At 29.8% G+C, this 25431-nt stretch overlaps 1 protein-coding gene across 2 annotated transcripts in view; it reads right to left on the bottom strand.

Annotated features, from left to right (window-relative positions):
* Positions 1 to 25431, bottom strand: part of Fas3 (fasciclin 3) — a 592625-nt gene that overhangs the window by 8961 nt on the left and 558233 nt on the right. Inside the window, exons 2-9 of one of the 2 annotated variants that reach the window (XM_067046410.1) lie at positions 21875 to 21960; positions 20563 to 20797; positions 18811 to 18945; positions 18433 to 18627; positions 18144 to 18340; positions 16293 to 16434; positions 13940 to 14053; positions 4832 to 5093 (exon numbers count right to left, since the gene is read on the bottom strand). In XM_067046410.1, the coding sequence (XP_066902511.1) occupies positions 4951 to 5093; positions 13940 to 14053; positions 16293 to 16434; positions 18144 to 18340; positions 18433 to 18627; positions 18811 to 18945; positions 20563 to 20797; positions 21875 to 21960 (1247 nt within the window). In that variant the 3' untranslated portion in view covers positions 4832 to 4950. Of the gene's footprint in view, positions 1 to 4831; positions 5094 to 13939; positions 14054 to 16292; positions 16435 to 18143; positions 18341 to 18432; positions 18628 to 18810; positions 18946 to 20562; positions 20798 to 21874; positions 21961 to 25431 lie in introns of those variants that run through there. The other variant, XM_067046409.1, reaches the window with a different exon arrangement.

Here is a 25431-nt window from a genome sequence, read left to right as displayed (position 1 = left end):
ATTAATAAATGTATATTTCTTGTAAATACTTTAATTTATTTGAGTCATTTTGACCACGCCTGGATCATCTTCCTTTTATATAAGGATTTATTTCTCTACCCTGACCCAACTAAGGAACACCCTAAGCTAGTAGGATTGTCAAAAAGTAAGCACAGTATATGGTCACTATGGTTAAAAAAAGCTTTTGATTAATTTAAATTTACATGACCCACATTGTATCTGACCCCATATCAATGCATTATAATTTCTTCAAATCCATGCTAATATATGAATATTTAATTATAATCAATTGTCTATTTTACATTAAGAATAAAGTTTACACATGCAATTTGCAATTTTATTAATTAGATTTCAGAAGATGAATGAAAATATCTCAAAACTTTTTTTTATTTTTTATATTGCTGTTTCGCTTGAATAGTGGTACATCTGAAAAAAAAATATATATTATGGTATTTGACGTAACCTATAGATTGTACCGTTGACTGTGATTATTTTTTTTACAATACAACTAGCTTTGGTACGCCCTAGCTCTATAGAGAGGCAATGGAAAAAAGTTTGTAGGAAGCTGGCAACACTTAACACTGTGTTATGAAACCTCCTCAGAAAAAATGTATAATGCAATTCTAATTGTGAAAGTTACATGTGGGGTGTTATATTGTTGATGATTAAATATAATGTGTTTTGAAGATGTGTTGGAGATGGGCAAAAATTAGCTATATTTGAAACTAATAGTTAAAACCACCATGGAAACAATCCTTATTCTTGAATGAACCATTGATAAATAAATATCATATCCATGACAATTTTAGCTAATTTACAATTTAGCTAATAGCTAATATTAGTTTAAAATACAGCTAATGTTGCCCAACTCTGTTATCAATAAACCTACATTGGTGAACCTTACAAGTTCATTTCAAAATGAAACAAAAATATTATTTTTTTCAGATGTGCCACTATTGCAGCAAAGTAGGAATATGAAATAGCTGGCCATATTTAATAATCAAATAGATGGCCCCAATGGTGATCAGAAAAAGCCCGAAAACTGTAAAAACCAAATTTTATTTGAATATTTTTTTAGTTTCCTTACCAGCCACCTGGGTCATGAACATTTTTTTTTTTGTGCATTCTTTCTCTATGCCCAGTTCCAGTTTAGTTTAAAAATAAATTAATTTTTTAAGATTGAACACTTCATAACAAAAAGTTCAACAAAATACAAACTTACAAGACAATTTTCATCATATGCAGTTATTACTTAATTCAAAGCAAAAGCTTCTTGAAATATTGTGCGAATAGAACTAAAACTTATTTCTTATCAGTAACAGTCACTCAAATTATTGGTTAACTTATTTCAAGCATTACTTTCCAGTATGCCCAAACATTGCTTCTCTGGTATAATAATGTGGCAACTGTAAAACTGTGTGAGATTGACTTTATTATCTTGACAGACACTAAAATGGGTTTTTAAATGTTTTCAAGTCAACATAATTATACTTAAAAATTCCTCCCTTGGCAAATGTTGAAGTAAAATTATTTAAAAAACATCCAGAAAATGTATTTTTCAGCCCGCCAAGACAATAAAGTCAATTTTACAAAATTTTACAGTTGTATCATTATTCTTCTGGAGAGGTAAAGTAATATGATTTAAGAAATTTACATATCAATATGAAATCAAGTAAATTTTTACTACCCTGTTTCATTTTTGTAGCTTTACATTTTTTTTTTAGTTTCACACTATTTCATAAAGTAGCTAAATTAAACTCTCATTAATTTTATTTAATTATGTTTATATCCTCAGATACATATTTCTTTCCACAGGCTATAGAGTAGTAATATGTATTGACAATACCAGCATGACAAAAAAAGAAGTTAAGTTAAATTTAATTAAATAGGTATTATGGGTGTTCATTGTCGGCATATGCCGGCTCATAAAGAGCAGGTAAAAGGAGTCGGCTTGCACCTAGGGGCCAGGGGCATTAAGAGTCAATAAAGCACTTACTGAACTGGAACACCAAATGGGTAACGGGATCTATATCATGGCCAGCCATATTATAAATATAAATATATATATTATAAAGATAAATAGAGGAACCATAAAAGCATTGTTGATGCCAAAAAGGAAGCCGCCCGAGTTTTAGTGGTTGGAGTTCAAGGTTCCTCCATCAAAAACAGGAGTAGGAGTCAATGGGATGGGTAAAAGAAAGTAGAGGAGTAGAAAGAATTTTCAAGGAAGGGAGGACAGAGAGAGGCATTCATGGGAAGTCGGCCGAAGGGGTAGCAGCAAAGGAGATGTACATCTTCAGTTTGGCAAGGTAGAGGAGGAAGAACAAGGAGGTTCTCTTGATAAGACATCAGAAGTAGTATAGTCCAGCAGGAACAAAGGATCCAAAGACATGGACTCCAATGAAGCTAGGAACTGCCAGAGCCAAGCCCGCAACACACAAGTTAGCAATATTCCTAAGATGTTAGTTTGAATGGCGAAAAATTATGAGTCAATAGAACATGTTTCGTCTCACCTGGTATTCTCAATCCATAGCATATTAAGTGAATGGAAATTAAGTCAATGGGTCTATTAAGCTCTCTCTTATATCATAATACTCAGTTGGAAATATTTGTGAATGTAACATAATGCTTACCCGACTTAACTTAATAGTTTTAAACACCTTACATGCCACCTGATTAGCATAGCTTAGTAAATTGGTAAACATGGTACCATCGGAAAAGATATTCAATGATTAATGACAACAATTATATCTAGCATAACATAGCAGGAGGGTCAGTGGTATCTAATTCTTAGTTTAAATAAATCAGTAATACATTTATAAGAATTGTAGGTCGGTTCCCATTAGGAACCGATAAAGATATATAATATAAATAGAAACACAAAAATAAATAATAAAATGGAGTTTCTGGAACCCCCATCAGCGGTAGAAACGCTGTTAGCTAGAAACATAGCATTTTATACCTCTGAAATGCTGGTAATTGTATTTCTAATTTATTTATTGATATTAATTGAAATGAAATTGACAGATCGAAGGGATAAAAAGTGTTAAACAACATTAAAGTTTACAATATATTTAAATAGAGTTGATACATTACAATTACATCAACATTTTTTCTTTTAATTATTCATTAAACAGCAATTATTTACACAATGAACAAAAAATGATACAAAAAGAAAAAATTATAATGGTGAAAAGCATCATTACATTACATACAAATATAATAAGTCTACTAAAGGAAGAATATAAGTTAAGCTAATAATTAAATAAATCTAACCTCAATTGATAAAATTTTTTTTAGAATGATGTTTCAAACTAAATCAGTCTAATTTTTAAATAATACAATAGTAAGTTTGAGAAGCGGTCACAAATGAAATAAGAGTGAAAGAATTTTTTTAATTTTTAACCACTCCTCAAACACACGGTTTCCACTTATATCACAATATTTGTTTTACAACAAAAATTGTATTGTCTGAATATTTAAAATACCGAATAAATTGAATGTGATGTTCGAACAATGAACTAATTTTGTTTTTTTAAAGACTGTAAATTCAAAACTGTTCTTAATTTTATTAAAATTTTTTCATAAAATTAACATCTATTAAAACAATGCAGAAAAATATACTTGGTCTTACGAAAACTCGACTGCCTAAGCTAGAGTGAAATACTTAAAACTCTGATCGTATTAACAAGGTGAGATACTGGCAGAGAATAAAGCCAGCCAGTCTGAAATAAAATTCTTTTTTTTTATTTAATTCTATATAAAAAAATAAACTAAAAGATTTTTAAACTGACTTATACATAATAGCATTTTATTTTAAAGCGATACAAAATTATATAAAAGATTGAAGTGGATTGAAGCAAAAAATATTTCCCCTTTTTTTATTTTTGTTAATATTATTTTTCTTTACCTCGAGAATGAATCATACAACAATGAGGTTTAATATGTAAACTTAGGTGTAAGATAGAATAAAAATGATTGTGTTAAGTACATTATTAAATGATGACCGAGTTCGGCAGTGATGACCGATGGAGAACAGTCACTTTAATTTCTAAAATCACATTCTGCACTTAACCCATTTAAAATTTTTTTTTGTTAGTTTATAAATTATTAATCTATTCATAATTTTTTTTTTGTTTTTTCATTTATTTTTATAGTCAAAACTTATCCTTTAAATGTCTAGAGATAAACACTTAACATCGAGGCTGGCAGACGAAATTAATTGTTCGCTTACCGAAATATACAAAACATATAATACAAATAGAGAAAGCAGCCGAACAGACAGGAATGAATAAAGATTTTTCAAATGAAGGGAATGTTTCTAGGAATGTTTAAATTACTAAAAGGTAACGTTCAGCTGCGTTTTAACTTCCCATTTACATATAAATACACATGAAAATAATTGAGTAAGATCTTTAACTTTTTCATTCACACAGGACCCTTTTAAACGTAGACATGTATATCTAACCGTTAAAATCACATGTGCTTTGAAATAAAAACTTACATTTTAAATATTAAATAAAATTACATCATAACGCCCCCAAAAAATATAATGGTTGAACTCTGTAGATGAATACATATATACTACTAATTAAATTAAAACTTTAGACTTACTATACAGAAACTTAAAATCTAAGTATTTTTGAAAGTAACAGGTAGCAGATCTTAAATAATTATAAATATATTATTAGAACTAAAAAGAACAAATTTGTCACATTAAAAAAAAAAATATATATATATATTTTGTAACGACACAATCATGTCTTCTTTGGGATGGACAGATCTATTCTTCCACTCTTGTGAAACAGAGAAAGCTACTTTTAGTGATACATTAAATATTAATTGGAAAAAATGTACGGTTTTATTTTTATGAGCATCAGAGAGAAAGGAAAGACATAACTGATGAACATGAATGGTGCAATAAGAATTGTTCTTGAACGGAAATGATTTTTAAACGGGCGTATCTTCTTTGACTTTCTTGAGTTCGGGGCTGTCACTGATAAACTGGGCGTTGTGGTTTGCTTCTGGGTTGTCGTTTTCCGGCTGTTGTTTCTCAGGGTCCTGAGGCTGTTTGTCACCGTCTCCTGCACCACCTGTAACCGATACTTCTTCTATAACCCAAAAAACCTGACTTCGCCATTTTCAAATTTATCCTTTCAAAATTATAAAATCAATACTACATTCGATTTTATCTAATTTATCTACTCTAAATATTTTTAATAGTGACATTAATCACAATCTTTAAAGAATACTTACATATTAGCCATGCTGAAAGTTCGTGAAAACCTACACTATAACCTTCCTCATTTATTTATGCAAGAGTGGTCTTTATTTTTGGAACTTTTTTTAAAAACGAATAAGATCAGATAACTGCCCACTACAGAAGATAATTTCAAGATTATGGTATTGAAGAAAGCATGCTAGTATGGCCATGATATGTGAATCTATTTGAGTGAAAAAGAAAACAGAGGAGGTTAGGAAGTAAAGGCTGGAATAAGCAAAAAGATATCTGGGTTGAAGCTTAAGAATAAGTTTTATAACTGCTTTAGGGTTTATTTATCGTAAGATGAAAAATTTATCTTCGATTTGATAAGGAAAACTATTGGACTTAGAAGATAAAATAATGATTGTTGATGTTTTTCTAATTAAAAAATTAATCAATACATGAATACCAATTAAGTTTGGATGGTATCACGTTATGCAGCACAAGTTCCAGCATGGATAATACTTAAATATCCTTTGAAAGTCATAAAAATATAGTAATATCATACAAACCTCACTAATCATTAATTCAATAAAATAATTTTTTAAAAAAGCGACAAGTTGAATCTAATGGTTCTCAAAAAATTAAGGACTCATCCTTCTTAGCTGTTACTATGGACTACTAGAAATCTGGTTACAAATAAACTAACATAATAAAGCATTTTCTAGTTACTAAAAACTGGTTATTAAATAAATTGAATTTCAGTAAATATTTTTCGTTTTAGACTTTTTAATTCTAATCAAACATTTTCCCTATTTTTTTCTATTTAAAATAAATAGTACTGTATTAACTTAGCTGGTTCTTCAGATTCAAATAAAGAGAAATCTTGCTAATCCGAACCACCAATTTAAAAAAATTAAAAATTTGATTTTATGTATCTAGTACATATATTCAATAAAACTGTATTATCAACACCTTACATACTGAGCCTTAAATAATATATTATGAATACTTTTTATTTAAAATAAAATCCAAGCTAAGTATTGCAATTTAAGCGTAATTATTTTTTCAATTTCTTTATCGGCGCATGTAATCAACTTTTTCATAAAATTAATCTTCTATGTTTAATTACATTGTTAATACAATGGTAGATTACAAGATGGCAAAAAAATTAACAATGAAAATAGATTTGTGTGTACGAACAAAAAAGATCATTTTTCAAGAAACGTTTTATAAACTTATCAACAATTTCCAACACTTCAGGTATTTCTTAGTAACCAATAGGCAGAAGAAAATGATACTAAGTCAGGTGCATAATTTTTAAATAACTTATATTTTGAAAAATTAGATTCGAGAAAACATATTTAATGTATTTTTTATTTGTTCTTCTCCAATTGATTTGTTATTTATGAATTGGCCTTTTTTTTTTTTTATGACCGGAAAACCGAATTTTTTGCTAATCTGAACCCCTTGTTTTTAATTAGTACAGACTAGCAAAAGTCCACTATAATGATAGAGGGGGAGATGGAGAGGGTATAAATCTACTGACCAATGAAATTAGGCATCTAAAAAGCACTAATCAGACAACCATGAAACTAGAGCTCAGAATGTTGAACGTTAACAAGAGTACACAAGAAGCCCATTTCCTTCAGTTGAAATGACATTTTTGAGAAAAATATCTTTACATGTTACTGGCCTATGGATCATATTTTCAGGATACCTCGGAAGATACTGGATAAGAAAATATTTTTCACTAGTACAGAGGGTTACAATGGATGCATAGCGTGTTCACTGATGGAATAAAGAAATTTCATATCAATGTAAAGAGAAAAATATATTTTTTTTCAAATTAACAAAAGCATTCCAGGCAACTAATTGAATAATATTGGTGCCTATTACATAATTTTTAATATTAAAAAAAGTTATTAATTAGTGTTTTATTTTATTTATAAAAATTTTATAATTAAAAAAGTGGTAACAAAGTGTCAAGACAAGGTGACATACTAATTTTATTTGAAATAATAAAGAAAAAAATATTCAATTGAATTTTTTATGATAGGCTACATATTTTATTAGTGTAAAAAAATAAAGCAACAGACTACGATTCATGCACACAAATATTTAATGCATTTGTTTAAAAATATAAAATTAACATATTGAAGTATATTAGTTAATTTTAAAGGTTAAAAAAAGAAACAAATTGCTAAATGTATCTTGAAAAATACAAGATCTAACAAATCAGTTCACTTTTTGATTGACTTGCAATTTCATTTTTAAAGAAAGAAAGTTATATCTCTGTGGTTCATAGGAAGCTAAGTAATCTACGGCATGTATCACAGATAAAACATATCCCATTAATAATTAAACATAAAATTGGAACCCAATTATATTAGAACTTCAATATATAATAATTACATAATCTCAATATATCACTTTTTTTTAAGAAATATGCATTATTTTTTAAAAAACTTTACGTACTGCATATGTTACAGTCATAGCCCATGTTTTAAGGTGCACAAGTCATAGACTTACACCGAGCAACTTAGTTGAATAGTTAATGTCGGATTTAAGTAATCCGATTTTCTCGGTTAATTTTTGGATTTATATAAAGTCGGGGTCGGGGGTCTCATTTTCTGATGCCCCCCCTTGCCGCGAACACCGGAAGACCCCGAAGACGCTGCGACTGCAATGCCGCCCCAGCCTAAAGCCTCATGCAAGCTAGGACCTGGCCTACCCCTACCATTACGCCAGGCTCCAGGACACGCTGGCCAGCCCTTGAGGAACAAGGACGTCTTCTTACAGACATAGGCGAAGATTGCACGGTCTTCACCGTTTCGCCCACCGTACACCTCGACGAGGGAAGCGGCTACAGGACGAGGAAGTGACCGCGACAGCGAGACTTCCAACAGTCGATCAGATAAGCTATGAGACCACCCCACTATTCTGATATATTGTTAAATATAAATTATTTTGAACTAACATACTAATCTAATTGCCCCTCCAGGGGATTAACATTATAAACGAAAAAAAATATATGCATGTTATTAGCGAAAAGTCTCACGATTTCCAGCCCCCCTTTTCCACACATTTAATACAATCATAAAATTACACTCGGGACACCTGCAGTATAGCACGAGCAGGTCCCGATGTATACAGTTAAATTGAAAAACACCCTTTCATTAGTTAAGGTCAACAGTTATCAGGGAATGTCAACTTTACCTATAATGCTGAAGTCAAACTTTAAAGTATGTCATAGTAAAAATTGAGATCACCTCTCTTTTTCAATATTAATTTTTTTTTTGTCCAGCTGTCAACTTTTTTGTTTTGTTTTTTGGGTCACAGGTGTTGACTTTTGTTCGCTAAGGTTTTCAGTGGAGATCAGGCCTAAACTTTCATAAATACGACTCAGTTTATGGTGTCAGGCTATAACCTGATAGGAATAATGGAGGATAAGCCATTTTACTTAGCCAGGGGGGACTAATCTCAACAGGGCTTGCAGAAAGCAACAATCACTATGTTCAATTGAGGTTAACCTTCACCAGGGAAAGCTGATCAGACATAGTTATGATAAACTTTCACTGGTCATTTTAGTGAAGGTTGACAATCTATAGCCACAATTAACTTTAGGTAATAGTCAGCTATCACTGTAACATATACACATCACATTTTCAAAATTAAAAAAGTATAAATAGATTTATAATTAAGGAAATAAGAAAAAATATTATGAACTAATACAATTAAATTTCCGAAAACAAACAACAAACATTTAAAAAAAAAAAACTTCATTAGATTCATGCTTAATAGTTCATAAAAACAATACAAATTCATAGTTTTAGCGAACAAATATGATGTATAGAGATTTTCAATACATGGAAGTTAAATATTATAAATAACATTTCATCTTTATTATTAAACAATACACAAGCTCAAAGGAGGCAAAACAGAGTTAAAAATTTATCAAATTCAATAAATACACTACAATAATCATGTATTTCCCATCATTCATATAAAAATAATGATTTAACAGTGCTTTGTTAAAAGGTGCAAAAATCATGTGAAATGAATTAAAGCAAAGAGCAACCAGATCATGCAATCAAAAGTAAAACATAACACACTTCTACGGAACAACTAAGTTTTCAAAAATGAAGTGACATACATGCATTCTAAAATTATACAAAAGAAATAACAGGAATATGAGGTCGTGGATTCATTTAATAAACAAATTATTTTGAAAAATAATAAAGCAAGTAAGATTATTATAAGGTGATGTTTGGAATGAGATGACAAAACCAGCGCTAACCTGTCTGTTTCGAATGAAATTAATTGCTACCAGTGAATGCTAAATAGATATAGGTTATACAATGTAATCTCAGTAATCTGAACTTCGGTACTCCGAAAATTCCAGTAATCCGAACTAGGGTAAAATAAAAGTTACTTTCTTTGAGAAAACTCAGCAGACTATAGCATTTTTGCATTTTTCAAATAAATGTGCCCATATGCAAAGGATTTTTAACAACTTATAGGCAAGTTTTTCAAGGCAAGAAAGTCGTAAGTGTTCATAATATATTTTCTGTATAACTAATTTAATTAACAGAAGAAATATTTAATACAAATTCTGTTTGTGCAATAATTTTTTGTTTAATTATGTTTTAAATAAATACAAGTAATTTTTGTTTATTAATACTTTTTTAAGAAAACAATTTTTAATTTTTTAAAGCTTTAAACTTTTTTTTAAATTTCTAATAAAATATGTAAGCTATACTGTTACATAGTTACATATGAGGGCTGGCCAGAAAGTAACAGAGTTTTGAAATAAACAATTCACAAATTGAAAAACCTAAAGTTTATTATATACATTTGAAAGGTACACTCTTAAGCTAATTTTCTACATAATCGCCATTCAAATTGAGAAATTTATCATACCATGGCACAAGTTTTTTAATACCCTCTCTGTAGAAAATCCTGCCACTTGTGGAGTGCGGTCTGTGATTCGGTTTTTGTTGGCTCGAAACAACAGGCCAATTGAGATTTATCGTTAGCTTTGTGATGTTTACAGGCAGTACATAATGAGTAAAAGCCAAGTGAGGCAATGGTGCATTGATTTTAAAATTGGCCGTACCAGTGTTCATGATAAGGACCGCAGTGGCTGTTGACTGATGACCTGGCAATGAAAATCAATTACAAAATTCGTGAAAACCATCATTTCATGATTGCAGAACTGTCAGAACATTTTACCCTGATTTCATGGGGTTTGGTCCATCAAATTGTGGTGGAGAAGCTTGGTTACCACAAATTTTGTGCTCAGTGGATTCCAAAATTCCTGACGAGACTGGCTGCAGCACTGACCTTCCTCCAAGAATATGTCACAAATGGTAATGCAGTTCAGCATCGTATCGTAACCGGGGACGAGACTTGGGTGAAGCATGTCAACTATGAAACAAAACAGCAGTCGCTGGAATGGGCGCACACACATTTTCCCATGAAACCACGAAAGTGTTTGCAAATGCTGTCAGCAAGAAAGGTCATGGCTACTGTGTTTTTGGACTCAAATTTCAATTGGCCTGTTGTTTCGAGCCAACAAAAACCAAATCACAGACAGCACTTCACAAGTGGTGGCATTTTATACAGAGAGAGTATTGAAAAACTTGTGCCACGGTATGATAAATGTCTCAATTTGAAAGGCGATTATGTAGAAAAATAGCTTGAGTGTACCTTTCAAATGTATATAATAAACCTTGAGTTTTTCGATTTGTTAATTGTTTATTTCAAAACATCTGTTACTTTCTGAACTGCTCTCATACTATACGAAACTCACTTACAACCTCCCATGGGAATTTGTGAGGCCCGTTAGCCAATGGATGGCACTAAAAAAAAATAAGCATGGGAGTGACAAACCCACCCTATGAAAAAACCACATCAGGAAACACTTAGAGCTGTACTAAGGAAATATATCGCACGAGGCCTTAGACCTCTACGGTTCGTCCTGCCAATGATAACAAAAAAAAATAATAATACTGTTACATAATATGTAAAAAAAAATAAAAATATTTATGTACATTCATATTGTTGAATTTTTTTATACCATTTTTCCTAATACTTTCTATAATCTGAACTTCCTTCTGCTGCAATTAGTTTGGATTACCAGTTATTTTTATTATTTACACTGCCTGATTTATACAAACTCTTTTGAATAATTTTTGCCTCTACAATATTATATTTTATCTTCTATTAGTATTATCTACTATCTACTTAATTTACTGTTGTGTATATTTCCAAATTTGTTTATTATTATTATTATTATCTTATTTTTATTTTTATATTTCTCTGAATTATGGTTGTTTGGTTATTTTCAGCTGAAGAAGGCCTGAAATTCAGGTTGAAAGATCGGCACAAGTAAATAATTGTTTATTTTTGTATCTTTGGTAAACACATCCTGACCATTTTGTTCTCAAATCTATCTACAATCAACTACTAATATGTCATTATAATAAAATAGAATTTGATCAATTAATAATTTGACTCGCATTCATCCTTGCTTTATTGATCCAATTCTATGAATGTTATTTCATAAGATAATCACAAAAGGCACAATATATTATGGAGTAAAGCCCGAGAATTTAAAAATAAATAAATTGGTCACTAAATGGTCTCACAAGAACTAATACTGTGATACGCATATTTAATTTTTAAGCCTTGGATGGTTTTTTAAATAAATAATCTTGAGGTGAATAATTATTAGGGTTGGAGTATTATTTATCTATGCTTACAAAGGGTTAAGTATAATGTATAATGGATGCATACTACTAAAAATATTATTATAATAAAGATAATTTAATAATAATTATTATATGTAGTTAAGTTCACTATAAAGTTGAATACTCAAATGTTAATTCCAAACATAAAATATCAATAGATAAACTAACTTCAAACTGCAGATTTTAAAAGCATAACAGATAGTTATTAATAGGGATGTAAAAAAATCTAGGAGTTGATAGATTCTAATCGCTTTGGACATAAAGATAATATTAACAATGCTTTGATAATTTTAATAAATACAGTAAGAATATGATTGGATGAATGATGACTAAATAACAGAACTATAAATATTTTAAACAAGCTAAAGGGTCTCAATATTCATTCATAGTACATATATATTACTTTGCTTGACTAGCGGGAAATCAGAGAGAAAAAAGTTTTGGTTTAATTTTTATTTTATTAGGCTGGTGCATATGAAGTGTTAGATTTAGTGAATATATAAAACTGCATATCTTTTTTCATAAGCTATTTATTTAATCAAAATATGTTCCATTCACTTCAAAACACTTTTCCAAGAGGGACTTTAAAGTATAGGGCTTAATTTAGAATCAATAAATTCAGATATCAAATTTTCCAGACTCTTCATTTAATATTGTTTAGCCTGTAAAAACCGATTTGAATGTTTAAAAACATGAAAGTCGGTTAGGGAGAGATCCTGTGAATAGGCTGGGTGCTGCAAAACTTCATATTATAATTAATTTAATTTTGTAATTGTTCTGTGCATTGTATGCGGCCGTGCAGCCTTTTTGGGTCTTTCTCATGGTTCGTTTTGTAATGAAAAATCACCAGACCGAAATTAATTATTGAAAAGAATTATCTAACTCCTCTATGAACCTTTCAGTTCAGCTTTAAAGTATTTCTTTTTTCCTACTAAGCAGAAATATAGGAATAAGCAATGAGCCAGTCTGTAGAAGAACATTTAAATTACAACTAAAACAAGCAATTTTAATGTTTATGTTCTTTGAAAAAACCTTCTAGTAATATAAAACTGAAGAGATTGGAGTAGCTCAGTGAGTGAAACACTGTGTTAGTAACTCCCAAGCCCTGGTTCAAATCCGCTAGTACCAGATAATTATTTATTCTGTTACATTAGCTGTGAGTCAACCATGTGGGTTCAGGGGCCCTACTGGGATACACCTAGTCTCTATAAAGTGAAAACCTGTCAGTTTAGCGTAATCATGAGCAAATCAGCTCCTGGCAAAACCGTTGTTTATGAAATAGTACTGAACCCCTTCATGGGTTGATGTAACAATATGAAACTAGTAAATTTAGCACTGTCACATGGTTTGAAATTTTACTCGATAAAATGAACATTATTTCATAACACCAATTTTTCCTTTAGTTCATATAAATGCCATCCTATCATTATTAAATTTATCTTCAAGCAACGTATTCTGTGTTGTTATAAATAATTTAATTAGAGGTCAGGAACAGTTAACAGAACTAAAAATGCAGGTGAATAAGTGATATTAAGCTTCTGTGTTTAATTTTTTTTTATTAATGGTAATCTAGGTTCATTCATCTAAACTATAGTGCAAAGAAATTTTAATATATATATATAGTGAGTAATTACTGAACTTGCCTTAGTCAGTTTGAGACGTAGATGTACCTTTGTCCCCTTTGAAGGACAAAAAAAAAAAAAAATACAAAATGAATTCAAGATTATTGAAAAATAAACAGAAAAGAACATAAGAAATTATCGGCTACAAATTACATTATCATCACCAAAGAAGACATATTGTGTTTACCTTTGATATTTAGAAAAGAGATAAAGACAAACAAAATAACTGTACACTTTTTACTTCAACATGCAAAGTTTATCATCTGCTCAACAGTTCAAACTATATATGGTAACTATTTGTTCTTTAAATACGAAAAACCTCAAACTAAAGGAAAAAATTCAAATTAAAGCGAACTTACCAGCGAAACACCACCTTCCTTTGGCTCGAGCAAAAACTAGTAAAGCTGCTGCCGTCAGGATTACCAACACTGCTACAACTATTCCAACAATGGCTGGAGCTCCAAGTTCAAACACTAAAAATAGATGAAGAAAGTATAAATAACCATAGTTTTAATATTAAACATGGATGTTCATAATATTGCGTTTTTATATGATCATACCAAATAATTAATTCCATACTAAAGTGTTTATAGTTCACTATAGATTTGATATGAGAAGATGGTCACGGGTGCAATCAGTAAAACTTATTATTTATGCTGATGTTTCAACCTAAATTTCAGAACTTCATCAGGGCCGGAAAAACAAAACAAGATAATAACCTTAATTCAGAGAAAAATAATAAACAAAATTGGAAATACTGGAAGATTATTGATTGACCATGTGTATAGATGAATGGAATATGGTCCGGGTGCGGTCAAAAAAACTCAAATAGTAGATAATTATACTATTTAATTGAGCCAACGTTTATATATCTGTTACTATTCCCCTTTTCATTTACTATTTACAACCTTTATTTTTCTTATTATATCTTACTTTTCATTTTATACCCCTGTTATTTTACACTTATGTTTTTTTTTTTTTTTTTTTTTCCTTTTTAACCCTGCAACGTGGGACGAAACGTTGGCTCAATCAAATAGTATAATTATCTACTATTTGAGTTTTTTTGACCACACCCGGACCATATTCCATTCATTAAAATTGGAAATATGTCCAACAATAAATCCCAACTTCATTGGGTTGCCAGATAAATAGCAAACTTATTCAAATCTAATTAGACAATAATTTTTTTTAAATCTTAGAACATATAGGCATAAAAAGCAAACAATATATAATAATAAATTCTGTTTCATCATCGCTCTGGTTCATTTATCTTTTTATTTATTTTTTTCTATTATTTTATTTATTCTTAATTTTAATTAAGAATTAAGATTCTCATTTAATTTTTTTTTGTTAATACCTTTTTTCTATTCTTTTTTTTTTCATATTCCCTCTTTCAACCCAATGTAACTTTCCTCTCTTTTTTCCCCCTTATTTTTCTCCTCCTTAACATAAATAGAGCAAACTAATACTATATGGTACAAAATACATATAATATACATTTTGAAATAAATAAGCATATGAAGATATAATATATATGTCATATAACTAATAAAACTAATTGATAAAAGTAGTGATAGATTACATATACATAAAAAAATAGATATAAAAAATGAAAGGTGCATAAGGAAATGTAAATAATAAGTAATTGAAATAAACATAATAACATATTAAGTAATGATCAAAGAATGATACAATGGGCAAGAAATGAAATGAAATATGTACTTCATTCCTTCCACATCTTTCACTATGTTTATCTGTTTATTTATATGAGCACTGACTAAATTTTGACGTTTCTTTTTATCGTTAGTTTTGAATAATTCTTACCTCAACAGTATTATATTTAATCTTCTATGAGTATTATCTATTTAATTTATTGTTATGTATATTTCTAAGTTTGTTTGTTATTTTTAAATTTCTCTGAATTATGGTTGTTATCTCATTTTATTATTTTCAGCCACGACGAAGGCCTGAAATTCAGGTCGAAACTTCGGCACAAATAAGTAAGTTTTACTTATTTGTGTATCTTTACTTACCACACATCCGACGATCTTCTCCTTTAAACTCAAAATAAAATAAGTGATAAAAAAATAATAAAGTAATGGAAAAAAAAGAGAGGAAACAAGGAATAAATGAGGAAGAGGAAAGTTGAAATGATGAAACTAATTGGAGATATTATTATCTCTTAAAGATCATAAGGTGATAAAAAAGTTACCCAGAAAACATTGGAACACCTCTGCATTTAACAAATAACATGGACTTTAAATTAGCCTACTTACAATCCTATACATATTATATTTAGTATGTTAAAACTGTTTGAATTTAACACATCATGAATACCCCTATAATTCAAATATTTAATATTAAAATTAATTATTTAATTAAATAGTAATCACCTAATTAAATAACGTTGATTTATGATAACATAAAATTGAATTTAAATTTCTGTAAAACATCCTTAGTAATAAATAAATATTTTTAAAATTTATTATTGATAGACATAAATTAAGCATAAGGCATGGTTCCAAAAGCCATAAAGGTGCCAAAAAAAAAAAAAAAAAAAGAATAAATTAAAACCTGAATAATTTATCCCTCATCTAACATAATAGAAACTCAAAATCACAAAATTAAATAATAGAATATTATGTTACACAATAGTGGAAAAAAGATTACAAATAGTTATATCAGGTAGTTATAAAATAATTATAGTTTTACTTCTAGGCTCGGGACTGGTTGAAATTGACACTGAGTAACTCTTTTCTCCGAGTGTGTTTTTGGCAACTAGCTGGTAATTCCTCTCGACGTCTTCCTTCATCAATTGATCGATAAGAAGAACTGAGTCCCATGATCCTGGAGTCTGGAAAAAAATATAAAAAATAGTTTATTATGAGTTTATTGTTGAACATGGATTAACAGATGGTCAGAAGGCCAGGAGTGAAGAATACTGATAAGTATTGTTCCAACATTTCGGTCTGAATTTCATTTTGTCTTCAGGGCAAGTACAAAAAGGTTAGAACACAAATAACAAGAAAAATATGATAACAAACAGCATAAACAATATAATAGAAGACAAAATAAATATGATAACAAACAGGATAAACAATATAATAGAAGACAAAACAAATACGAAAATCAGACTAGTACGTTTATGTAAATAATGAAAAATTAAAATCATGAGGAAAGTGAGAAGGAAAACTATTTTTAAGAAAATAATGAAAAGCTTGAATATATTTAAGTAAAATATCTAAAGAGTAATAATTTTTTTATTTATTTATTGAAATTTACAACAGTATAAAAAAATACAATAAGTAAATTTTGTAAATATTTCAGAACACATGATAATCTTGGGAATGAACCAATGGTGGTACTTCAATCATTGCTTTAAATTATTAGATCCCTCAGATATCTTTAATTCAGACAGGATTATCAGGGATTGTTAAGGATGAGAGATTAAGAACTAATGATTTTGCATGGATAAGGATTGTGGAATGAAAGGAGGTATCTACAAGGAATGGGATGTTGAAGTCTCTATGAACAAATTTATTTGTGACTTAATAAGGAGCATCAAGGATTTTAAGAAGTTAGAATTATAAGGATTGGAAACGGAAGGAATTAGATGGTTTGGTGGAGCCCCAAAAGCACAATTCTGTATGTCAAAATAGGTCTGATTATCATAATGTAGATTTTTTTGTAGTAAATGTGAAGTTTAGAGTGTTTGTCAAGTAGGTGTTGTAGTAATCGGAATCAATGAGTAGTTTATTGTCGATTTAGTCAAGTATGGGTATTTCATGTAAGTCTTTTGTTAAGATGAAGTCCTTAAGTAGTGAATCTGTTCAACAGGCTTTGTGGTTATATTAAAAAAAGATTCTGTAGGGCAGGAGAGAATAGATTTACAACGGAGAGTAAAGGTGATCTGATGGGTTTAGTTAGGATTTATTTTGATTCTCCAGTTGTGACACCATTCTTCAATGGATGTTGTATGGGTAATAATTTACTTGCATATTTCAAACTTTTCAGAGTATCTTTCATATTGTTTTCTTTATCACTTTTCTTATGATTTTAATTTTAATGTTTTATTATTCATTTATATGTACTAGCTTGATTTTCATATATTTTTCTCTCTTTATTTGTGTTCTCCAAACTGTTTATCACTATCTTTACTTGTTATATATATTGTTTTTATTTTAATTTTAACATGGTTGTTATTTAATTTTTAATTAGCCCAGCCGAAGGCCAGTGATTCAGGCTGAAATATTTGCACATTAAATACACACATCAAAAAAAGTTTTGCATCACCACAGATCATTTTCTGAACTCTACAAAGTAGGAGTTTTAAGACTTAGATAAAATTAAGTATAATCCCAAAACTCCTTTATGTTTATTATTCTGTAATGATGTACTGCTAAAGTCAAAAGTATGCCTTTACTGTGGCTTACTGCTATTAAGGAAAGAAGAGGCGATGAAAAACTTTTTTTGATGAGCGCAAGGACAGTTTATTAGTATAACTCACTCCTGACTACACTCTCTGACCATTTTCTCATAAAATAGTTTATCTTAAATACTCACATTGTTTTCTGAAGGTGTTCCTCTTAAGACTTTGAATCTTCCAGAAGCATCCTGGTCTCCTTCATAAATCCTGTCCTCACCAATGACCCACATGAAATCTGGTTTAGGATTGGCCATTACTGTTACTGTAATCTTACCTTCTTCTCCCTCAACCAATCCAAACCTTTCCAAAGGTTGGCTCTGGTCTTTTGGTGCAACTAAAATGTGAATAAAAACATTCATAATTAAAATACAGATATGTTTTTTGTTTTCAACAACTTGTAAGAGATATAAAATGCAGTTTACTTACATTTCACTGAGATTATTTGAGATGTTGTATTGGAATTATCATTAAGCAGGGGATGACCAGCGATACATTTCAATTGCTTGCCATTGTCAGATGCTTGGACTCGACGAGTCAAGTTCTGCGAAACAGTGTGTAGGTCTTGTGGCTCGTACTGTTCAACGAGGATAGTACTCAAACCGTCAGTCAGTTTTTCATCTCCTACAAGAAGGTGTTTATTTTGTTAAACGTATTAACAATAACTACAAAAAAATATATCTATCTGAGGTGAACTTTGGTTATTGTGGAACATAGAAGACAATGCCCACTAAATAACTAAGTATAAAGATTATAGAAAATATAATTTTTTTTTATTTTAAAATTATTTAAGTGATATTTTCTTACCAATATACCAGGTGATGTTGGCAGCTGGTCTTCCATTCTTGACGATACAGAATGCATTGATTATTTCATTTTCATTAAAATTTCCATCAGGATTTTCAGGCCTTGCAATCATTAATTCTGGTTTTGATGGTCTTTCTGTAAAATTCACAAAATAGATTTTTAAAATAAAAAGTTAGTTTAAGTTATAAAAATTTAAAAAGTAATTTCGACAGAGGAGTAGCAAGCACCACTATCAGCTACTATCCCTTTATATAGAGGGATATAATACTAATACCTTATCAAGTAGTTATATACCTAACTATATAATATGTATCTAAAATACTAATATGCAATTATATACAGATAAGTAACATCGCTACTTCACTTGAATAGCGGCACATCAAACAAAAAAGTTTTGATTTTATTTAGAACTTATGATTTTAGTGATTGAATTTATAAATGAATGGTTAATGTCCAAAACATTGTTAAATTATTGAGTGAAGTTTGAAGGGTGAGATTTTCCTATAAATACAATTTTTGATAAATAAAATTATTATATTATTAAATCAGTGAATAAAGTTTTATGAAGTTTGAAGAGTGAGATGTTTCTAGAAATATAATATTAATTATTATATCACCCTTAAGACGATAGTGTAAAATAAAATGATGCGTTAGTTGTTAATCGTGAGAATTATATGGGGAGAAGGTAGCCAAGGGTATGGTCAGTGAAGTAAAAAAATAAGTAAAATTAATTTTATTGGTGCCAATGTTTCAGATAGAGTTCAGGATGGGCCGTCCGTAGCTAAGGTTGTTGAAGCGCAGGTCTTGGCAACCTGTAAACAGAACTGAGAATGGCACCGGTTCGAATCTGGATTCCAGGCCACCCTGAGGGTTGGTATTTTTTTATTTCGTGGCAGTCCCACAGAATAAAAAATGACATAGATTGGTCGCCTCTAGATAAACCCCTCCCCCCTCGAATGTCAGAAAAAACCCGAAGGGGGTCATAAAAAAATTCTTTATCAGGGTTCAGAACAAAAAAGAAAAAAATAACCATAATGAATAAGAAATAGAAATATAATAAGAAAATAAAAAATAATAAAGGTACACAAGTAGTATGCTAAGAAAATTTAAATTTTAAAACTTTAAAATAGAGTTATAGTTAAGGTTTTTCTCCTTACGATTTCCTCATGATGTATCCACAATGAAGGCTAGAAACTCTAGCCGAAATGTTGGCATGATTAAATAAGTTATTCCAACTTATTTGTGTTATACTTTGACCGCACCCCCACAAATATCTTCTCATACAATTTATCCATGGTTAACTATCTCTCATCAATATGAACTATTCTCTTCCCTCTTTCAAACTTTTAATATTAATTATATATTATATCCTCAAACTTATTGTATCTTCTAATATTTAACTTCTTATTATAATTTTCTTCTCTAACTATTTATGTATCTATATTATTTGTTATTTTATAATTTTCTTGTTATCCTGTTTTTATTTCTTCTTGATCATGGTTGGTATTTTGTTTTTTTCAGTTAACTTTGATGAATTTATCAATTCGGGCCGAAACATTGGCATTAATCAAATAAGTTTTAATTATTTTTGTTTTTCACTTACTTTAACCCTAACCATCATCTCCTCATAAAATGATTTGAACATTTCCAATAGATGAAAACTGTTCAATTAATTAAATTAAGCACAAGGGAATAATGAATAAAGATACAAAAATGATTAATGTTGAATAAAAAATAAAAGCTGATACTCACTCGCAACTGTCAATTTCATAGTTCCGCTCTTTTCTGCCAGAGAGCCCACAGCAGTCAAACTGCAGGTGACATTTCCATTGTGTGAGTCTTTAGCGGAGTAGATCATAACTCCACAATGACCTTTCTCGAAACCTTCTCCAAAATAGCTTAAGTGATCAGTCTTTTTATCAGGGGTTAGTATGATACTGACTGATGGTGAATAAGAAATTCGGCAGAACTCGAGGGGTTGTGGAAGCTATATAAAAAACAAAACAAAATTGTTTATAAATAATCTAAACATGTCAATAATATACAGAAACTAAATAAACATACATACATTTAAAAATAACATCAAAGTTAAAAAACAAATATTTTATTTCTACATTAAATCAACCATATTTATATATGATTGACCATATGTAAATTAGAAGATGGTCTGTGTCGTTTGGCAAAAGTGGCAAGCAAGTTAAACATATAGCGCCATCCTACTATCTGTACTCAAGCTACCACTCAAGTTGCTGATTGACCGTTAAATAGAGAAGTGACACTATCTAGCTGCTGTGAAAAGAACTACTACTGTCACCAAGCAAACATCATATATTGAAATATATACTTCTTAAAAATAATTTGATTGTACAAATTAATAACTATGGTATATATTGTAATAATTCTAAATGTATTATTTGAATAAATCAAGATTACACTAGAATCTTCAGATCCACTAAAAGCAAAGTTCTAACAAGTAGCATCTCAATAATGCTTAATAGCCCAGACGAGTTGACATAACACAACTTAAAAGACCAAAGTGGTGCTAGCAGGCAGTGAGTAACAATAAATATAGTGGGTTAGCACATGCTAGCACTATTTTTGGAGACGTATATTGAACTTTTATTTTACTCTGCCTACTTTGAATCTCTCCTTTGTCTTATACCCATTATTTTCCTTTCATAAGGACCTACGATTAGTTGCCACAAAACTTCCTATCCCCTCCAGGACTGCAGGCTAGTCCCTTGCAGAGTGAAACTTCCTTCCTGCAAGAACCTACAGCTAGTTCCCGTAGGGTTTGTAACCCCCTTCACGGCCACTAAGCTCGTTCCTTAGCCCGTTGTTCACTCTGTAAACTTTCAATCCTTTAAAGACTTATGGCCAGTTCCCGTAAGACTCATTCTGTCCATTCATCTCCTAACCAGTTACCAAACATGTATGAAAACGCATTGTTGAGGTCTTCTGGTATAGAGTTCCTAACATTTTCAATTGGAGTCAAAACCATCTAATGTAACACAATACCACAAGACTATATTTATAAAACTAATGATAATTAACCAATACTTACTTTACACAACATTTGGATTGGATCTCCTTCCCTCACTGTTTGTTCTTTTGGCGTAACTGAGACAACATCACCAGCAGCAGATAATACTGAAACAGAAAAAAATATTTCAATTAATTTTCATTTAAATGATTTTTTGAACAAATAACCAAGTAAATATTATATTAATTATAAATCGAAAAGACTAAAAAAAATATCTCATGAGCCAAATGAAGCCCATCTTTTAAATATAAAATGAGATAATAGCAAAAAATTTGGTGCACTGTACGCATCACACAACTTATTCACTTAGCACAGTACATACAACCTAAAGTGTTGTATAGGCTGGTGGGCTTTATTTTGCTGTTCCTATAAAATTCAATAATTTTAGAGCTTCTGTAGGTGAGAGTAATGAATATAAATTTTCTTAAAAAACAAAAAAAAAAAAAACAGACAGTTTAAATAAGATAATGAAGACATGATGCAATTGGAAACATTTGAGTGGTTTTCGATTTTCCAGTGTGAATAGATTGTAAACTACTTTTCCTTTAGTTATTCATAAAATTCATTAATATTTTTATTGATCCATTTTTATTTTTTTTTTAAGAAGAAGATAGTTGATCGTATGAAGTATGATTGTAGGAAGATAGTCCAGGTGGGAGTCAATAGAGGTATTAAAACAGTAGATAATTTTTTTTTTTTTGCCCTACTTTGCAGGGCTTCGTCAGGACTGTCTGATGGTAGTACAAAGGAAAACATTTGTACTATCATCAGACAGTCCTGAAGAAGTCTCGCCAAATGGGGTGAAACATTGGTTAACAATAAATAGTTTTCTTTTACTATTTTGATACCTTATTGACCGTCACCAGGACTATCATTATTCTTCCAATCTACTTCATACGGTCAACTATCTTCTTCCAATGACGGAAATTTTTGTTTTGAACTCCCTTGAGTCGAAATAACCAAATCTTGTAAAATGGTCTGTGTGTGTCTGTATGTAGTTAGCCTAGCTCAAAAACAAAAAGTCGTACAAAACTGAAATTACATATTTAAGGTGGGTATTATAATGACCAGGGCCCTGTTTCATAATAAAAGCTAATAGTATTAGTTCATAGTACAAGTGTATAAACTAGTGTGGTGATAATATTAATACTTATTTTTTCATGATTGGGATGACTATTAGTGATATTACAGGAATTAAAAAATACTAAAGTACAAGTTACTATTGTAAAAGTCTGTTTAATTGAATTAAGATAAATCTACAAGACTAACAGTATTAGTTTGTACTTTATTATGAAACAGGGCCCAGAAGTGCTATTTTATAGAATCAATTTTACACATTTTTTCAATTTTCTAAAAAACAACTTTAACAATTTTGACTTAAACTCACCATGTTAATGTAGAATCAAATGGTATTTTATATCAGTTAGGTCTTATCCCCATTAAATTAGTTAGACAACTCTTAAATGGCGACTTTTAAAAAAATGTTCCCCTAAAGTATCTTTAATTTTGTTTATTTGAAAAAAATAAATAGTTCCCTTGGTTAACAATTATTAAAAAATAGATAATTATAGGAAGATAGTCCAGGTGATGATCAATAAAGGTAAAAAATAGTAGAAAAATATTTATTGTAAACCAAAGTTTCGTAGAGCTTTGTCAGTGCTTATCCTGATAAAAAAGGATTAATATAATTAATTGAGATATAGTTTTCCAAAAATAAATCCACTGACTACTAATTTTTCGCCATTTCGTTATAAAATGTTGCTTTTTAAAAAACTATCAACTTAAATGCAAACATTTATTCATACAGTCAACTATCTTCTTTCAATGGAATAAATCGTTTATAAATTGAATATTATTAGTAGAATAAATTGTATAGTAATGGACATATTGAATCTTATTTGTGGAATAAATTGTTGATTAATGGAATTAATTAAATCTTATTAATGGCTTATCCTGTTAATAAGATTAAATTTATTCATTATTAATCAATTTAATCCATTATTAATCAAATTATTCCATTAATAAGATTTAATTAATTCCATTAATCAACAATTTATTCCACTAATAAGATTCAATATATCCATTACTATACAATTTATTCTACTAATAATATTCAATTTATAAACGATTTATTCCATTGAAAGAAGATAGTTAACTGTATGAAATAGATGTTTGCGTTTAAATTAATAGTTTATTAAAAAGCAACATTTTATAACGAAATGACGAAAAATTAGTAGTCAGTGGATTTATTTTTGGAAGACTATATCTCAGGAACCATTAGACCTACAGATGTCTACCAGTACTCAAATTAAAGTTAGTTGTATGTGCTACAAAGTAGTTTATGACGTTTATCTTTGTAGGAGTAGTAGTTTTTATGATATTTGCTGAAATAAATGAAATAGGCAAAATCCATATCCATCTGCAAATATCATAAACAACTTAAATATATTTTAAACTAGCTTTAATTTGAGTGCCCACAGACATCTGTACGTTTAATAATTCCTGAGAGAAATATTTTTTTCATAAATCAAATATTTTGTATCTATAAATCAAGTTATTTTTTTTTAGCAAATACCATGAAAACTACTACTCCTACGAAGATAAACGTCATAAACTACTTTATAGCACATTAAACTAGCTTTAATTTAACATCGGTACATTTAATGATTAGTGAGATATAGTTTTCCCAAAATAATTTTTTAAAACTAGTGATTTTTCACTATTTCGTTATGAAATGTTGTTTTTTTTTTAAACTGTATCTCGGGAACTGTGGAACGTAAATAGCTCTATTAGGGCTCATATTTTAGCAAATTTACTCTGTTTTATATGATGGAGCTCCAAACGAAAAATTAATATTTTTTATGTTTTGAAACAGCCGCCATTTTATTCCTCTCTAACTATACCTGGCAGACTCATTAATTTTGACTAGTAATTATAAATATTTTTATTTTAGTAATAGAATAAATTGTGTGGTGGGTAAAATAATAATTTTGGGGTGGAATAAATGACTTTTTTTCCACAGTGCTCTCGTACTATAATACTGTTATGGACAACGATTAAGTTGCTATGTGTAATTACTCTATAAGGCTGGGTACTAAACCATAGCCCGACGGAGCGTAGAACAGAAGATGGGTACTAAACCCTTCATTCCTCACTAATTGTGGACAAGCCTTTGTCAGGACCCTGTACCACTAATAGTGGTCGCGTGGACCCTTTGCCTCGCTACCAATTAGTACTTCACTCTACCTTCCACCTTCTGCTCTGGGTAATCCCTCCTAGTTGTGGTCATTTCTTTAGCCCACTTCAAAGGGCTTTTAACGGTCTCAAAGGCGGGTTTAAACGGCGAATATATTTCAACATAAAAAAAAAAAAATCAATAATTTTATTTTAAAAACATAGGGGTAAAACGGCGAGGTAACTGGATTTATTTCTTTTACTTCTACTTATCTATACATTAAATATATAGTAAGGGAAAGAATAGAGATCAAGATAAATTTCAAATGAAATACACCCTTTAGTCGAAGTAATCAGGTCTCGCGAAACGAATGTACCTATGGTGTGTAAAACTACTAAATATA

Source organism: Halyomorpha halys, unplaced genomic scaffold, assembly GCF_000696795.3.
Source record: "Halyomorpha halys isolate HHAL.00 unplaced genomic scaffold, Hhal_1.1 Scaffold219.1, whole genome shotgun sequence".
In the NCBI taxonomy this organism is placed as follows: Eukaryota; Metazoa; Arthropoda; class Insecta; order Hemiptera; family Pentatomidae; genus Halyomorpha; species Halyomorpha halys.
Note: the sequence above shows the minus strand (reverse complement) of the source record. Positions and strands in the feature narration are given on the sequence as shown.